Source organism: Telopea speciosissima, chromosome 7, assembly GCF_018873765.1.
Source record: "Telopea speciosissima isolate NSW1024214 ecotype Mountain lineage chromosome 7, Tspe_v1, whole genome shotgun sequence".
In the NCBI taxonomy this organism is placed as follows: Eukaryota; Viridiplantae; Streptophyta; class Magnoliopsida; order Proteales; family Proteaceae; genus Telopea; species Telopea speciosissima.
In genome coordinates, this window is record NC_057922.1 from 7,172,914 (window position 1) to 7,190,516 (window position 17,603).

Consider the following 17,603-nt stretch of genomic DNA (forward strand, 5'->3'; position numbering starts at 1 on the left):
CACCAAAATTTTTCAAACGAAGTAGCATAATGGGAGAAGAAATACAATAAAGCAAATCAAGCACATATAAGGATATGAAGTCACCCCAAGGATTTACAAAGCAAACTCCTTCATGAAAAATAAGGCCGCATTTAAACATGGTGATTGTAGAGTAAGACCACCAGTCTAACCTCTATTTAGTTGATTCAAAAGACAATCTTTACAAGAAGAGACACCAGTAATTAATGGAATGATCCATTAAGACACTAAAGAACCTTGGCAACAGCAGCAAATGAGAACAATGTTTATTGCCTTTAAATCTTCCTCGTACTGCTCTAAACAGAACTCCCCCATAACAAAGTATTGTTAAATTACCAATACAGCAGAACTGTCCCCAATAGACCCATTCAGTAAAATGTGACACTTCAAGTACGCAGAATATATCGGGGAAGTTTTACAGTCCTACAATTTTTTAAACCTTCCTTTGATTACTGACCAATAACATAATCTTGCTATTAACAAAAGATAAGGTGGCACGCATACAGATAGTAAATAAACCAATAAAGAGAGGGGGATAGGGGAAGAAAAAGGAGTCTAAAGACCCGAAGTACACTTTTTAAGTGTTTAAAAACAGCGGTAATGTGGTATGAAGGGTTCATAGCCCCACCCACCCCCACTCCCACACCCAAAAAAAGGGTTGGGGGTGGGGGAATAGAGACAAAATACAAAACGTGCTATCAAGGCATCTGCCTCAGGCATGAACTTGGTCCCTTGGGGACGAGGTAAAATGGGCATGCCTTGCCTGGCATCTAGTTGTGCCACTGCAATCAGGCACAGGCACAAGTGAAGCAGATAATCTTAATGTAACGAACTTAGAGTTTTTATACAATTACTTCCTTAATTTGTACATCTATATTGCAAATAAATCCATACCATTAGAAGTATGAATGCATGCATGCATGCATAGCAAATAAATTCAGACAAGCATGGGCTTCATGTCTTATGATGCTTTGGCACTTTGTAAAAATGAACAAACCTCCCAAAAAATTTTGGTAAAAAAAAGAATCTTCACCAGAGAATTCAATTCACAAGAATAAGAGGAAAGGGATGAAAAAAAAACAAAAAGGCTTCAACATCTGCCCACTAAATTTACCTCATCAACACAGAGACGTGATGGTTCCTTTGCCAACTCTAGGACACCCTTTATTAAAGACCGTAAACCTTTTTCTGGAGATATAAGATATGGTTGATACCCATCAGCTTCTAGCACAATCTGTCAAAGTGCACAAAAAGGATAGAAATTAATAAGAGCACAAAAATATTCAAGTCGGTTAGAAAATACGATGGAATAAAGGAAGATGAACAGATACCCTTTTCACGTTGTTGAGGTCGAAATGTTTGTCCAAGGGCAGCTGCTTGATCCGGTTAGGGAAGTTTCCCTCAAAACTTGCAACAACTTTCCAGCCAGCACCCTGCAAAGAGAACCCGTGAAACTCATAACATGCATGTGGTACTTGAAATCATTGTATCAGGTCTGACTGATTAGAATTTTACACTGTTAAAACCTAAACAAGAGAGAAACCTAATTGCACTTGCACATATCACAAATTTCTGGACCACAACCACTTCCATAACAAACTTCAATCACCCATTCCCGACTGAAAAAATGTTCTGAGGACCACAGAAATAATAATTGTGGCAACATCCAAGTTGCAAGACAGTGTGGTATCTAATTTTTTGGCGAACAGGCAGATCCAACTCTTCGACACATACCCATACCCCAGCCCAGTACCAAACAATTGTAACATAGTTCTCCTACCAGAATTTCTCCACCTAAAAAAGGACTAATCAAATGCCTCACATCACTCATCCTTCAACTAGGTCAGTATGCTTGATGACTGCTGAACCACATAACTGGGTCCAAAATCCGTCTTCACCTACTGAAATACCTCCACCATTGCTCAATAAGTATTTATGTAGCATACCAAAAAAAATGGTTCAAAATCTATCTCTACACATTGAAATACCTATCTCCCTTAAAAATTTGATGATGAATAAGTATCAACTTTATAAAAGGCAGTGTCAAAAAAATGAAAACTCAATCCACTTGAACAAACAGTGGGGAAAATAATGATTGAAAGTGCACTTTTCATTTTCCAGGAAAATAGCTGGAAATAGTCTGCATAACCATAAATTCTCAAATACCTCCTCCCTTCTTTCACATTTGACCCTATACCAGACATGAAGATGTAGAACACAAGTAGGTCTTCTCTTCACCAACGCTGCATTTAATAATATCACTTTGAAATTAAAAAATATATATATTTTGCTCACCTCACCGTGAGCAATATGCTGGAGAAATTTATCCTCAAATTCACGGCAAAGCTCTAAAGCAATAGCTCTTGTTCCTTCAGCACTATTAGCCATTGACTCACCAAGCCTAGATAACTCATCCTCCACCACTTGAGACCTACCCTGAAGCCTGCAAAGTTTTAAAGAATGAAGGCGTTAGTCTTAAATTTGAAAGTATACATAACAGCTCCCAACCCATCCACTCAGGATGAAACTTGCAAAGGATAAAAGTCAATTGGGCATCCGTAGCTATTAAAAGTGACTACTGAATAAGAAAAGGATATTCTACATCAACCGAAACTTGTCTAATCCAAACCAGAGGGAGAAACATGATGAATACAGGACCTTTGTATCAGCATTGACCATTGATTACATTAAAGAAATGATTCTTGGTCGAGAATCTTCTGACATAATAAAAGAAATGTTAATGACCTTGAATGATTCATGTGAGTACAAAGATATTGCATATAGGGAAGTTACATCCTTACTCTTGCAATAATATTTTACTAATACAAGTTCATCAGTCATGGAGATAAAAATAAATGTAAGCAACATTTGCAAACCATGCACAAACATTTTACATAGGCTTCAGCATGGAAGAAGATATTGTATATACGGATGTCACGTCCCTAATCTTGTAATTATCTTTCACAAATATAGGTTCATTACTCATGGAAATAATGAAAACGTAAGCAATACTTGCTTACTACACAAACATTTTATCAGACATTCCACAAGAAATAGAAAAGAATATAATAGAATACAAAGTTAGCATAGATTGCCCATAGTTTAGAGTATGCATTTACATTTATGGAAAAGAAAATATAAGAGTTGGAAGAAGCATGTACCCAGAGAGCAGATTCGGTAGTCTGATTTTCATACGCTTACGAATCTGGCGGGAAAGGGTGTCCACTAAAGCAACTCTGCCAAGTTTATTTTGAGGGGCTCCAGTAAGAATAGATTTGAGACTCTCACTTTCAGCTCGCCAAGCAGTTTCTAAAGAGTTCTCAGAGGCAACAGATCCAGACTGTGCAGAAGCTATGGAGACAGACTGGCCAATTAAAGCAACCCACGGAATATCAGATGTATTACGGGGACCCTGGTTTAGCAGCAGAGCTTGAACAGCAGCGAGGATTTTCTGGTCTGTAGCCGCTTGATCTATTTTACTGATAACACCAATGGTTCTAGTACCTACAGTATATGGGATAAAAATAATTTTCTAAATTCTTCCGAGGAACATATAATAAAATGAGAAATACAATATGGAGGAATATAAGCAGCATAATACAAAATCGAATAAACGTTTGCAAATTGTATAAAGATGTAAGGTCAACTTTAACCTACTTTCTGAATCAAATTCTTTAGCCAGTCTGAGTGCACGAGATGAGGAAATTTCAGGAACCTGTGCAGCTGGGACAACAACTAGCACAATCGCATCATTGTGTTCCACATACTCACTGACCTGAAATAAAAGTTCTAGAAGATAAGACCTACTGTCGAGTGTTTTAAGAAAAAAGGTGAAATATATTAACATGAAACTGGAATGGGAAGGAGCTAAGAATCAACAAAAGGACAAAAAACATTTAGCAGAGACTACAACATGGAACAATGGTCACAAAAGCAAAATCTGACTCATTAAATTCCTAGGATTGAAAGGTCAGAAGATTAGCAGCCACTAACCATTGAATCATCCATAATCCGTTGATCCAATCCAGGCAAGTCAATCAATTTCAACGGCGGAGCTGCAAAAAACTTATGTCAGCTGAAATACTAAAGAAGATCATCACATCAAACAAATAGCAATGCATTGACAGACCCATATATGAATCATGCCAGAATTGGACTCAGTCACCAGATAGAACACCTCACAGTAGGCCATGCAAGCAGACACGACCATCCTAAATATGTCTTTGCAAACTTTAGTTCAGATTCTGGGGCATACAAGGCAGCAGCATTCCTAGCAAGAATTTGGCTTTATGAAGCTCCTTACACCAAGATATTAATTCAACCACTTGCAACTTCAAAATAGTAGAGCAGACCACGGTTTAAAGTATTGGTCAGTATCGTCTTATATCAGCCGATACCCATACGTTTCTTTTTAAAAAACATATAGTCTATCAAATTGTATCGGTCGATAAGGGCCGATCTAAAACAATACGATACGATTGATACTTATTGATATGCTTGATAAATGGATTCGTGGGTGCATTAATACGTATAGAACGTATCGAGATGTATTAGCTGATACGGGTCGATACATCTCGATACCATCGATACAGTCAATACATTCCATTAAAAAGCCGTTTTCAATCACACAGTTGTTGTTCTGGGGGGGGAAATGAAGGAAAACTCTCAACCGAGAATTAAAAAAATTGCATTTAATCTCGGTTTTTAATGTAGTCCTAGGTAGGAAAAGTCCCACTAGGAACCAGGGTAATAGGGTTATGTAATAGGGCTGGCCGAATGGACAGATTTAGGTAATTAGGTCAAAAACTAGGGTTAGGGTTAGGGTTTCAACTAGGGTTTATTTGGTATTGAAGTGCAGGTTTCTAGAAGTCTAGTGGTATAAGTTGGATCGAATTTGGATGAGGTTGGAAATCTAGGGTTTAGGGGCAGATTTTAGGAAAGGGGCTTATAGGGTTTTAATATGCAGGTTTAGGAGGCTTTAATGGTATATAAATATTAGGGTTTAGGAAGGTTCAAAAATTCTGCAGCTTGGGCAGAATTGAGTTGCAGGTTTTAGGTTTTAATGGAGTGGGGGAATGAATTAGGTCTAATGGAAGGGGAATGGCTAGGCAGATTAAAAGAAGAAGGTTTAAAAACAAAGTACAGGTTCAAACTTACTGAATTGCAGAAACAATGGCAGCAACTTGATATCTTGAAGAGACCTCCCGATCTTCACGATGCAAGGAGTCGCAGGAGTCCACCCACCCTATCCACCTTGAGATCCACAAGGATATACACTCACAAAGAGCAGCAGCAATGGCAGCAAGCATAAAGCTAATTTTTATTCATCAAATTCGTATCTAATGTTGGCCTCCCTTACAAACTTATATAGAAGACTCAAAAATAGACTTAGACACTAAAAAGGAATGGCCTAACTCTATCCCTAACCTATTAGGTAACTTAAACTAACTAGGAAACTAAAATACTAAAAGAAATAGACTCAAAACATGGCTGGACTTGTAGAGTCCTAATCCAGCCCAACTTAGAGCACATGACCACTTAACCATGTCACATGATCACTTAAATTGAACCAATTGGATGCAACCAATTTAAACCGGTTCAATTAAAAAACATAAAAATAAACTAAGTATTGGGCTAATCCCGTATGCAACCTATATACCCATATTTTAGGCCCATAAAGTGGCCTATTACGTTAAAAACCCATGGGATCAAAGGCCCAACATGTATGTAACCCAAACTTAGACTTATTCCCAATGAAACAAGCCCTATTTGGTGATGAATCTGCATCAGTTTTTCACAATTTTGAACTAAAAAATTAATCAAAGAGTGCTACAACATCATCCAACACTCTTCATAGCTATAGACTATTACAACATGTAAGAAACCTCATCTTTTATAACAATTTCAATTTAATGCACTTGTCTGGTTACGCATTATTCTTCACTTTAGTGTTTATGCATGATACTTGTTATATGTTGCTTATTTATATTGTTTTTTATTCCAAAAGTGGATTTCCATGTGTATCTTGACCAATTCCATGTGTATCTGTAGTGTTCGATACGTATCTTGGATCCGATCCGATCTAATATGTCTCTTAAAATCACCCAACCGATACGATACCCAATACCAATACTTTAAACCTTGGAGCAGACTACGACAACATACATATCTGTAGTGTTCGATACGTATCCCCAATCCGATACGATACAATACGTCTCTTAAAATCACCCAGTCGATACTATACTCGATACCGATACTTTAAACCTTAGAACAGACTACAACAACGTACTACAATTACAACAACAATGAATGGTCCATTGGGCCACAAAACTCATAAGATCCATGACAGAAATCCATCCTTGGCTAACTCCTCAGCCAAGTCATTGGCAAACCTCACACCGTTACATGTCAAACAAATACATATTCCTGCAACGCCTTTTTTTTAATGAATAGCAAATTTATTACATACTGGAAAGACAGAAGACTGAGAATGATGCAGATCATAGCCTCCTCGAATTGAAGAAGCCACCCTAAACCTAGGGTTTTAGTAGGAGCCGTAGTTTAGTTTAGTTTAGTTTATTTCCATACTTAGTTTTTATTTTGTGTTTTTAATTGAACCGGTTTAAATTGGTTGCATCTAATTGGTTCAATTGGTCTAATTGAAGTTAAGTGATCTTATTGGCTAAGAGGTTTTTATATCCTATTGGCTAGTAGGGAATCTTCTTTTATTTTAAGTAGTTTAAGTTGTTTTTAAGTCATTAAGACTCTATTTTGAGTCTATTTCAGTTTCCTAGTCAGTTTAAGTTAGCTAATAGGTTAAGGATTGGGTTAGGCCATTCCTTTTTAGTATCTAAGTCTAATTTTGAGTCTTTTATATAAGGTTCTAAGGGGGCCAAGTATTGAATACGAATTTTGATTAATAAAAACTCAGCTTTATGCTTGTTGCCTTTGTTGCTGCCTTTGCTCCATCGTGAGTGTGCCTTGTGAGCAATATCAAGGTTGCCTTGTGAGTAATATCAAGGTGAAGGGATTGGTGGACTCTGATCGACTCCTTGCATCTTGTAGATCGGGAGGTCCTTCTTCTTATTCAATCGAGCTTCTTCACGCTGCTGCTGCTGCCTTTAAAGGAGATCAAACCAGTAAGTAATTTTAGTTTCCTGCATATATCCTTCCCCTCCATCCATCAAACCCTAACCTCCATTAAACCTGCAACTCCTACCTTAACTAGGACTCCCTCATAATTTCAGATCTGTCCATCAGTTTCAAACCAAACTTCCAGCATACAACCCCCACACTGCTCCCTACACTCGACCCTAAACCCAGCTCATAACTCCCACTCTATCCCCTCCATTCCTCCACTCCATTAAACCCAAAACCTACAACTCAATTCTGTCCAGAATTGCAGAATTTTAAACTTAACCAAATCCAATTATTTTTATCCCATAGTGACTTCCTAGACCTGCATATTAAAGTCATATAAGACCCATTCACAAATTCCCATCCTAAACCCTAGAATTAACCTAAAACCTAATGCTGTCCATTCGAACCAGCAACCCCTTTTGCTATTGATCTTGTTGTCTGGCTCCTAGTAGGTCTCCTACCTATCTAGGACTACATTAGAGAAGAGTGAAAAAACAAAAGGACCAATATGCTCAGAAATACACACCATACCAACCACTAATAAAACATACAAACAAGGAAGACAGAAAAGGGAAAACAAAATGGGAAAGCTACTTCCTCATACGCATAAAGCTGTCCACAACACATAATCTAGGAGCGACCATGGTTGCTAAACAAGCTCATCAGTTAGCTTGTTTCTCTCCTTTGGCATCCAAAATAGTGAAATATTTTCTAGAGAAGCCAAGGGAATTAAAACTCTGACTAAATGAGTGAATCCCCTTCAACCATGATATTACTAAAACATGTCTGGCTCTCCCAATGAGATCCAAAACTCTGAACAAATTTAACATTAAAAAAAAATCAAATTACGAGAGCACAACCAAGTACATAGTAATTGCCATTTTATTTCCAACATATTATTAGTGCAACATATCATGGTGCTACGCGCATGCAGCATGTGCCTCAGACTGAGGTGTGTGCCTTTATGGCAAGGCATCAAGCATTAAAGCATTCTCCATAACCCTCACTACGAAATAAGCCTCATACTCCTAACTCACTGATTTGCATTCATTCAGTACTTCATCAGCCATGGCAATAACTATTGATAATACAAAGACTGCATGTTTACTCCCCAAGCATGATCAACATCCATCCAGAACTGCATTGCATAAATCTTTTGGATTCCCCTCCCCATCTGCTGTGAAGGAAGATCAATCCAGTTTATGGAAGGTGCAAGCATTGACTGAAAAAATTATACCACACAATACAATAATGAAGGATCTAACCTGTGCTAGTACGCAGTTTTAAGTATATTTCATCACGGCTCTTGCCAGAAGAACCCTTGCTCAGCCTATCTTGTAGAGAATGCCGAAGAGCACCTGTCACAAGCACAAAACAAAAGTTTGAGAACTACGCAAGGAACGAAACATCAGAAGAAGAAAGCGAAAATATCATGCTTGATCCTATTGTACTCATGGTCATAGTGGTCAAAGGCAGCACCCAAGAGACAATGCGGGCATTGAGGCCCTAGGCAACCAGACACCTTGTGTGTCAAAGTGCCCAGACCTAAAATCCCAATCATAGGGTCTCCTCATATTATAAATCTGAAGCATTCCCTCACACCCACAAGTGTCTATAGTAACACTTGAAACCCATGATGTTTAATATCTTGAACTTTGTACCCCCAGCATACATATACCTGGAAAATGTACCTCAGGCTATAAAATATGATAATACCTTGGCCCCCACCTAGGCAACACCTAGGCCTCTAGGTGGCGGCTGGCCAGATCTTGGTGCCATGACAACTATACTTACGGTAAATTCATAAAACAAATCAAACAGAAGTTGCTTAAGGCATAAAAAGCCAATCAACAACACTAGGATTGCAGTTTGTTAAGAGCCCTCACTTGCAGAAACTTGCTGAGATTTATTATCAATTTGTAAGATGATAGCTTTGGTGCTCAAGGAATTATCCCTCTGCAGATCAATACTGATGGGAGCCCGGGTTGCACCATTCTCACCCGTTGGCTGATCAAAAGATTCACAGAAACACAAGGATTAAAAAAGCAGGTCATCAAATGAATATGAAACACTCGAAAAGCATACAAAACCATGACAACACGCAACTCACCAGAACAGGATGTCCAATTAAACTGTTTAAAACTGCAGATTTACCAGCACCCTGAAAATTTAATGCATAAGGAAGAATCAAGATAATTATAACATAAGAATGTAACTAGAACTACATTAAACCAAGTCGAAGAGTAGAGAAACAAAAAAGGCTAATTTGTTAGTTTCATTAACCCAATGGTTCAAGTGCATAATAAATTACCACAGAATCCTCTTCTTTCTGGGAAATTGTTAAGGCAACTATCTAAATAAAGAACATGACTTGACTTTATGATGCAGATAAGTCACCTAGAGGGCTTATTTTATTGGAAATAAGCTTTGGGTTGGGTTATGTATGAGTTGGTCTTTTGCAAGGTACTAAAACTCGGGTCTCGGTGCCAACTCGACTCTTGGAAAAACCGAGACGAGTCGAGATCTCGGCGAGATCTCGCTGAGTTGGTGCATTTTTTTTTTCTTCAACTCGAAGCCTCAACTTTGGGTCAACCCGAGATCTCGCCGAGATATGTCGAGTTTTGTCCAATTAGGTAAGGTATTTAAGTGGTAGGTGGGTTAAAATAATGGGTCGAAACCGAGATCCGAGATCTCGCCGAGATATTGCACTTTTGAGACTCGCAGGCAATCTCATCTCGAGATTTCGAAAATCCGAGAAACTCGGCGAGATCTCGCGAGTTCTCGAACCTTGGTCTTTTGAGCCCATAGGTTTTCTTTGTAATGGACCAATTTAATGGGCCTAAAATATGGGTAGAAAGTAGGAAAACAGGATTTACTTCATTAATATAGTTAGAGTCATGTTTTGAGTTAGTTTCTCACATTATTTTAGTTTCCTAGTCAGTTTATGTCACTTTATTAGTTAAGGATTGGGATAGGCTGTTCCTTTTTAATGTTTGAGTCTGTTTTTTGAGTCTTCTCTACAAGTTTCTAAGGGGCTGCTTGTACACGAATTCGATTAATGAGAATGAGAAAAAAAATTAAAAAAAAACTTAGATTTTGTGCTTTGCTCTTTTTGAGAGAGTATGGTGAGAGACCAAAATTCGGTGAGAGGTCATTGGTGACAGACCCAAGTCTTAGAGAGACTACCCTATCTTCTTCTTCCCATCTTCGATTTCTTGTTTTTTATTTTATTGTTTTGAAATTTCCTGCAAATCTAAGAACTGATCAAAGTATTTACTGTTGATGGACCTGAAGTTTGTGATCCTCTTGTGGACTGGTTATCACTTGTGACTGGTCTCCATTACTTTAATACACTCAAATTCGCCCAACCGGAGGTAAAATCACTTGTCACATGGTTCTTCAAGGTTTAAGTCTAATGTCATCAGTTCTGACAGGGAGAATATATATGATAAAATCAGCATCCCTCATCCACTGCTGACCCCACTACCCATATCATGTATTCATGTACAGCACACAACAACTCACCAATCAAAACTGCTCAATCAGCTAGGAGCAGTAGGGTATATACCTAAAACAGTGAGCGATCAGGAACTTCAAATTGTCAAATGCATAACTTTTCTCCATCGGCTAATATTACTTGCAACACCATTAGGAATAGCTAGAAGTTCAAAGCTCAAGATCCAGTTAATCTTATTCTGGATCTATGCAGCATTTAAGATGTAGCCTGCTGACTGATCAACATCAATGAAGGAGCACCTATATGGTAAGAGGGGGCAGGTTCTACAATACACAGATCCTCAATGAGATCAAATGAATTCCTTTCTCTATGGACAAAAAAATTGAACTGCTACTGAATAGGATGACATGCCATACCGTAGTATCATACTTTGTTTCATCTTTCCAATGTGATATGCCGAGCATATAAATAATGACTAAACACTGATTCCAGTAGAACAAACATTACAAATTTCTTGTTTCATCTTATATTATTGATTATGTTCTTAATTCCGGTAACTTTACTGGAGGAAACATTAAAGACCAAAAGGGCATAACCAGTGCACAAGGCTTCCGCCACTGCGGAGTCTGGGGAGGGTCATATTGTATGCCATCTTACCCCCACTTTCACAGAGAGGCTGTCTCCGACTCTCCAGACTCGAACCCGTGACCGTTTGGTCACAATGGAGCAACCTTACCGTTGCACCAAGGCCCACGCTCTAAAGACCAAAAGACAAAAAAGATAAGAAGAGTTGCGCCCACCCCCCAAATAAAAGTAAAGACAAACCAAAAGTGCAAAGAGATACCTACTGCTCACTTCAGTAGTGCATCAAGAATTATGACAAGTAGCAAGAAATCCTTATAACCTCCATAAATTCAAATAAACAAATAACTTATTCTTAAGAAAAAATCATACCACAGGTATTAGAAATTTGATCAAACTCAGCACGAATGCACGATAGAAGGATTAGAAATGAGGAATTGAGGGGAGGAAAACAGTAAAAGTTCAATTATGGTATCGAAATAGTGGACGGTAAACTGGTAAAAGCATGGACCGTTGAGAGGCATATTCTTGTGTTCCCTTGGAGCCACCTGAACTGTATCCACATCTAGACATTTTAACTTTGAACTTTACACTAAAGATCTAATTTTAGTTGATCTTTCTAATCACTTTCTTCGCTAACCTCTTTATTGAGATATTACAACACAGTGTACAACTTTACTCAGTATCAGAAGACCAATTTTCTAATTCTATCTAGAAAGACAGCATTATATTCCCATGATGATCAGTCCATCAGCTTCCTTAGTTAAGAAATGTTGTTTCCATGTTCAATCAATACTTCAGATTTCGTTTTCTATGCATACTGCCTTTTCCCATTAATTATGTCAAATATTTAATCCATAATTGATGCGACCACGGGCTCCAAAACCACAATTGCAGGATGCTATGAGCCCACCCAAGTGTACAATAGCCAAGTTTTTTTTCTTTTCTTTTTTTGTATAATGTATTAAAGAATTGAAGATTTCAAAGGAAAATGGCAATACGATAATAAAACAGAAACTAAAGGGAAAATTTGGCAGATAAAATTGATAAGGATATAAGAGGAATTACCAATTATTGAAGGGGGCAATCTTAGAATAAAATCTATTAAAGGGCATGACCAGAATTAAGGGTGAAGGGAAAGGGTAGAATTGTGTATTTAGTGAACAGAGCTTCCTCGTGATAGAGAATACAGACCAGCAGAAGAGGAGATCTTGCAATCAAAAATTCTCTCATATGGCCCTCGTTTAACCTGAAATTCAGAGATCAAATCCTAACCCAGGTTCCTCTTGAAAGCACCAAATTGCAGGCCCAAAAGGTTATCTAATGCAATAATATAAATGCTGCAAACAGACCCAGGCGGTAATGCTGAAACAAGGTTTGAACTTTGCTAGGAAACTCACAGCAGGAGGGCTCATATGGGCTTAAGGCTATGGGACTTAACTTGCCTGGGGTAGAGATCCTCACACTCACAATATCAAAGAGACAGAAAGGAGATGAGGGAGATCGATAAGATCTCTCTCAGACCTGTAGGTCCAATAGCAGCAAAGAAGAGGCTTGGGCTTCCACAGAGGGTCGTGCAGGTCCGATCATGTCAACGCAATTGCATCAATCATATTTGTCAATCTTAATGTTGAACCACCACAAGGTTACAAGCATGTCTATAGCCTATTCAAGATCTCCAACACTCAATCTTCAAACTATACCATAATAAAATCCAAGCCCAATTTCCAAAATCATGCTAACTTTAACTCCAGCCAGATTCTACTCGTTTTGCAGATTTTTTTTAAAGGAAAATTTATAATATTTCATTGGGGTCATTGGACCAATTTAAAATAAATTTGTCATCACTTATGAGAGGGCAAAGATGCTGGAAGATTTCCTTCTTCTTGCTCCTCCTCTACTAAATTCATCGCTTTGTCTTTTTGTGATCTGAATCTGTCTGAAATATCAAAAAACCGCTACATAGGCAATCCATCAACCTCTGAGTACTTCTTACAACACAAGTACTTCCCTGCTGTAGTTGTTGGGACTAGTCTATGATTTAGCCAGAATCCCAACCTCCACTTCTGTATTTCCTAATTAGCTTCATTGTTTGACAACTGAACACTAGCAGCAGCTCTTTGATGCTTTATGATTGCTCTTGTTAGGAAGTCTTTGAAAGTGCCATGTTACAGATGATGGTCACAGAAACAGGTTTTTTTTTTTTTTGGAGGGGGTGGGCAAGTAAGAAAACCATTATCATTCCCTGCCAAGAACAAAATACTTTCACTATTCTTATCATAACTTTTACGAAGATCACGTACAGCAGAAAGTATTCAACTTTACACTAATTCAGAGTAGTTTTCAAGGCTTCTTAGACTTGGATTCTCTTTGTGGAAAATAGATCAACTACATTCCATTAGATATAGAAAATAAAGATAGAACACGACAAGTTTAGATGGTTTGGCATCACTCCTACATTCAGCAGAAGAGAGGAATCTTAGTAACTCTAGAGAAATAAAGCAACGTAGATTGGGACTCCAACCCCCCCCCCCCCCCAATCTCTCAAACATAAAATTGATTTTCTAGTAACTACAACTCTGAGAATAGCCATGTAAAATGAAATCCAATACTGAAAGCAACTTTTGACCCCCAAACCTGAAAATGTTATACAGGGCAACTTTGGTATACAGTCGACCTCCAATGACCAATCCCAAGCCGAATATAAGAAACCTATAAAAACAATCTACAACGGGCCACTAGCCATAAATATGGAATCGCTATATTCCAGCCGTGTTCCTTTTTCAGTTTTCATGATGAATACATGAAAAAGGGCCATACAAATAATGGGACACCAGCTGAGTTCCACTTCAAAGTTCAAACAAGACTGAGTGTACATTTAATACAGAAATGCGCTAATTTATTGCTTAGGTAAATTTTCAAAAAATTGAATCAATGTGGATACATCAAAAATAAGATGGCAGTCTATCTCTGACAGGAAATTTCAGTCAAAGCTTTGATTCCTAAAAGATAGTTTGATTCAAGTTAAAGATATTCCTTATTCAATTGTTACCAACTGTGGGCTTTAAGTGGTTATCCACTACCATAATCCAAGTTACTAATTGCTGTAAATTATTGTACATACGACAGAAGGTGTTTCTCTTTCATTCTTTTAGAATTAGAGAGAACCGGAATATCAATTAAACTGAAGCACTTCAATTCTTTTAAAAATGCTTATTCTGTTTCCGGCTTAGATTTCCATTCCCCCCCCCCCCTAGATCTATCCAGAAAACAGAGATGTATTATCAGACAGGTCACCTGCCCCTGGAGAATGTTTCAGGTAAATCAGAAAATATAATCAGTACATATGCTGAAATTTGTCGGCCACATCTTCAGACGTAATAGATTCAAGTTGGCACATCAATCCCTAATTAGCAGCAGTCGATCAACCAAGAAATTGGCAATCAACGTGGCATCCCACGTCATTTTAGTTCCATCAGTTTTCAACTATTCATTCCTAGAAACCTCAAATCTCATTCTCTAATCCATGAGTGTAGGTTCCCATCCTTCTTATTCATTCTATACTGATATAATTCATGGTAAAAAAAAAGTATATACTCGTAACAATTCCTGAAAAGAAACGGAACACTGGATCCAAAGATCTGGCCAAGGAAATACAGGACCTAATCAACCGACCATTGACAAAGAACATCCGACCCAAACCGATCCAATCGAAACAAGACTGTGAGAAAATTCAGGGGCCAGATAAACTTACGACATTGCCAAGGGCGACGACGTTGAGGAAAGTAGAGGTTCTCCTCGATGATGTGTTTTCGTCGACATCTTCATCGGCAAGCAAAGCAGACGCCTGCAGCATCGACTCGGACAGCTGAACCAACTCCTCTATCGCCTCCATGGCTTCACCGATCAGAACCACAGAAGCAACACAGAGATCGAAACCAGAAAAAAAAAGAATTAACCCCGAAGAAGCACGAGGGCAAGCGCCAGAGGATTCAGATTCACAGGAGATTGTAGACTGAAACCCTAGAAATCGGCAGAGACAGAAGCAGATCCAGATCGGGGTTTGAATTTTGAAAGATTCAGAAGCGAGGAGAGATGACGCGACGATAGTTCTCTCCCCAGTCCCCACCACCAAAGAGGAAATGAATGAAAAAATAATAATAACTGTGGAAGAACTAAGAAGAAGGAAAGCCGAAGGCTCGAAGCCTTCTCTCTTTGAATCCTTGAAATGTAAAATGAAACGGAGCACGTAGCACGCACATTTTTGAAATGCCGGACTGTATTTTTAATAAATTTATTTGTTATTCCATGAGAAATGTTTTGATTCGTTGTAACAATCTCAATTCCATAAAATGTTTGGACAGTGTAGTGTAATATTCTTCAGCTTGCTTACGTCAACACGTCCAATGTCCCACGGTGTCAGGGCTTCGGAGGCTACTTAATAGCATAGGTTGTTGTATCACACAAGAATACCCGCACGTTGTTGCTTGGGCCGAAACAAAACCTGTTCTACACCTACCAAGAAGGGTGTCAATTTAGGACCACGATGGGAATTGGATCGGAACAGACCTACTGAGAATTTAATCAATTCATCAATTAAGTTATTGACCCGGTTGTAGATCTAAATTTTGGAATCAAATTAGTAAATGGAATGGTTTGGCTCTGGGTTGGGTCATCTAACGGTTCCAAAATTGAAATACCAGTTGGGAACCGACTCCTGCAAGAACCGACATGAACCATTTAAAAACTGTCATATAACAATATATTTGGTATTGGTGATGTAGATTTTACTCAGTAATGGAGATTTTCTTTTAAGTTTTTTGGTTTATATTTTTATTTGTATGTTTAAAGATGGATGTTTAGTTATTTATATGATTATGAATGAATATTTATTTATTTGTATAGTTAGGAATAGATATTTTGTTATCTATATGATAAGGTAAACATTCAAAAATTTTGGATACTGTGAAGGTGTCTATAACCACTTAGGAACCAGAATAAACTAGGAACTAAACCAACCCACCCATTAATAAATGGTCTTGGATCTTAGAATTGGAATCGATTAGATAAGCGGCCGGGACTCTAGATCTGGTCTGACCCTTTAGACCAAAATTGGACTACTTACTCATAATCAAATTGATTTACAGCCTTACCTACCGGGCCAATCTTTATTAGATTTTGGTAGGAGATGCAATGGGTAGCCAGGACCATAGGTAAATCAGTTTGCAATTGTGAAGAGCCGCTAGCGTGGTTGGTTGGAGGCTTGCCCCCTAGGAGATCATGGGTAATGGGTTACTCTCCTGGTCACATTTGTGTCACATTAAGACACCATTTTTATCCCTCCCCCCAATCCCCCTTAGAAGTTGTAGATCTGTTGGCTTGTCTTAGCCTTCCCTCCCCCTCTTAGCTGTAGTTGGTCATGGCCCTTGATTAGGATAGTAAAAAATAAAGATTTTTGCAATTGTTATGTAGGTAGGAGATATCATAGCCAAGGATCAAGAAGTCGGGTTTTGACCTGGTTGAAATCGAGTTTTGGTCGAAACCATGTCAAAACCTGGTACTTTGTCACATTCATGGGGAAACTTGGTTGGAAGGGTTTCTATCGAAACCAAGTCGGTATATGTCTTTCTCGGTCGAGATGAGGTATTATATAGGCCTGGTTCAAGGAGGTTCAACCATGTTTCGATTGAAACATGGTCAAAACTGTCGAAACCACCGATACATGGTTGAAACCCTGCACTTTTAATCCACCTCTAATTCGTCTTGGAAACCTACGAAACCGAGATATCTCGGTGGTTTCGACGAGTTTCGACTGAGTTCTTGATCCATGATCATAGCTTATTGCGCAATTATGCAGGGCATTGCTGATTGACTTCATGATTTGAGCCATGTGAACTATGAAGGGTAGATTAGGTCATTACAATTATGGACCAACATTATATCTCCTCAGTTCAAAACATGAGTTTCAAGTTCATCAGAAATGTATATGACTCTCTATGTAATCTTCATGTAATCATGCTTGGTTATAGGGAATTGTAACCATCTAATGTGGACAAAATAAAAGCAAATGATAATTATATACTTTAACAACATTAAATATTTTTGGGAAAACAATACTACTTGGTCACGTGGCCTGCGTGGCTCATACGTCTAGACAAAAAAACGTGCGAATATACCGTGCTACCCCTATGGAAAGGTGGAAATCCCACCCAAGATGATACTTGTGTGTGCACTCCTAATGGCTAAGGCGTGTATGTAGGCTCTAGAGGCCTAGGGCAACGTTCTCTCATGCAAATATTTTATAAACTTTTAATTATGATTTGTAATGTCATTTCTACCCATTACAATATAAAAAAAGATCATCCCAAGAAGAAAAAAATTCGATAAGGTGATATGCTTAGTATAA

At 38.3% G+C, this 17,603-nt stretch overlaps 1 protein-coding gene across 3 annotated transcripts in view; it reads right to left on the reverse strand.

Annotated features, from left to right (window-relative positions):
- The window catches only part of LOC122667633 (dynamin-2A-like), a 28,779-nt gene extending 13,373 nt beyond the window's left edge, over window positions 1-15,406 (reverse strand). For 2 of the 3 annotated variants that reach the window (XM_043863996.1, XM_043863995.1), the window contains exons 1-10: window positions 14,952-15,406; window positions 9,269-9,319; window positions 9,045-9,165; window positions 8,424-8,516; window positions 4,012-4,073; window positions 3,676-3,793; window positions 3,180-3,522; window positions 2,314-2,461; window positions 1,350-1,451; window positions 1,133-1,252 (exon numbers count right to left, since the gene is read on the reverse strand). In XM_043863996.1, the coding sequence (XP_043719931.1) occupies window positions 1,133-1,252; window positions 1,350-1,451; window positions 2,314-2,461; window positions 3,180-3,522; window positions 3,676-3,793; window positions 4,012-4,073; window positions 8,424-8,516; window positions 9,045-9,165; window positions 9,269-9,319; window positions 14,952-15,092 (1,299 nt within the window). In that variant the 5' untranslated portion in view covers window positions 15,093-15,406. The remainder of the gene's footprint in view (window positions 1-1,132; window positions 1,253-1,349; window positions 1,452-2,313; window positions 2,462-3,179; window positions 3,523-3,675; window positions 3,794-4,011; window positions 4,074-8,423; window positions 8,517-9,044; window positions 9,166-9,268; window positions 9,320-14,951) is intronic. The other variant, XM_043863994.1, reaches the window with a different exon arrangement.
- Window positions 15,407-17,603: the final 2,197 nt, after the last annotated feature.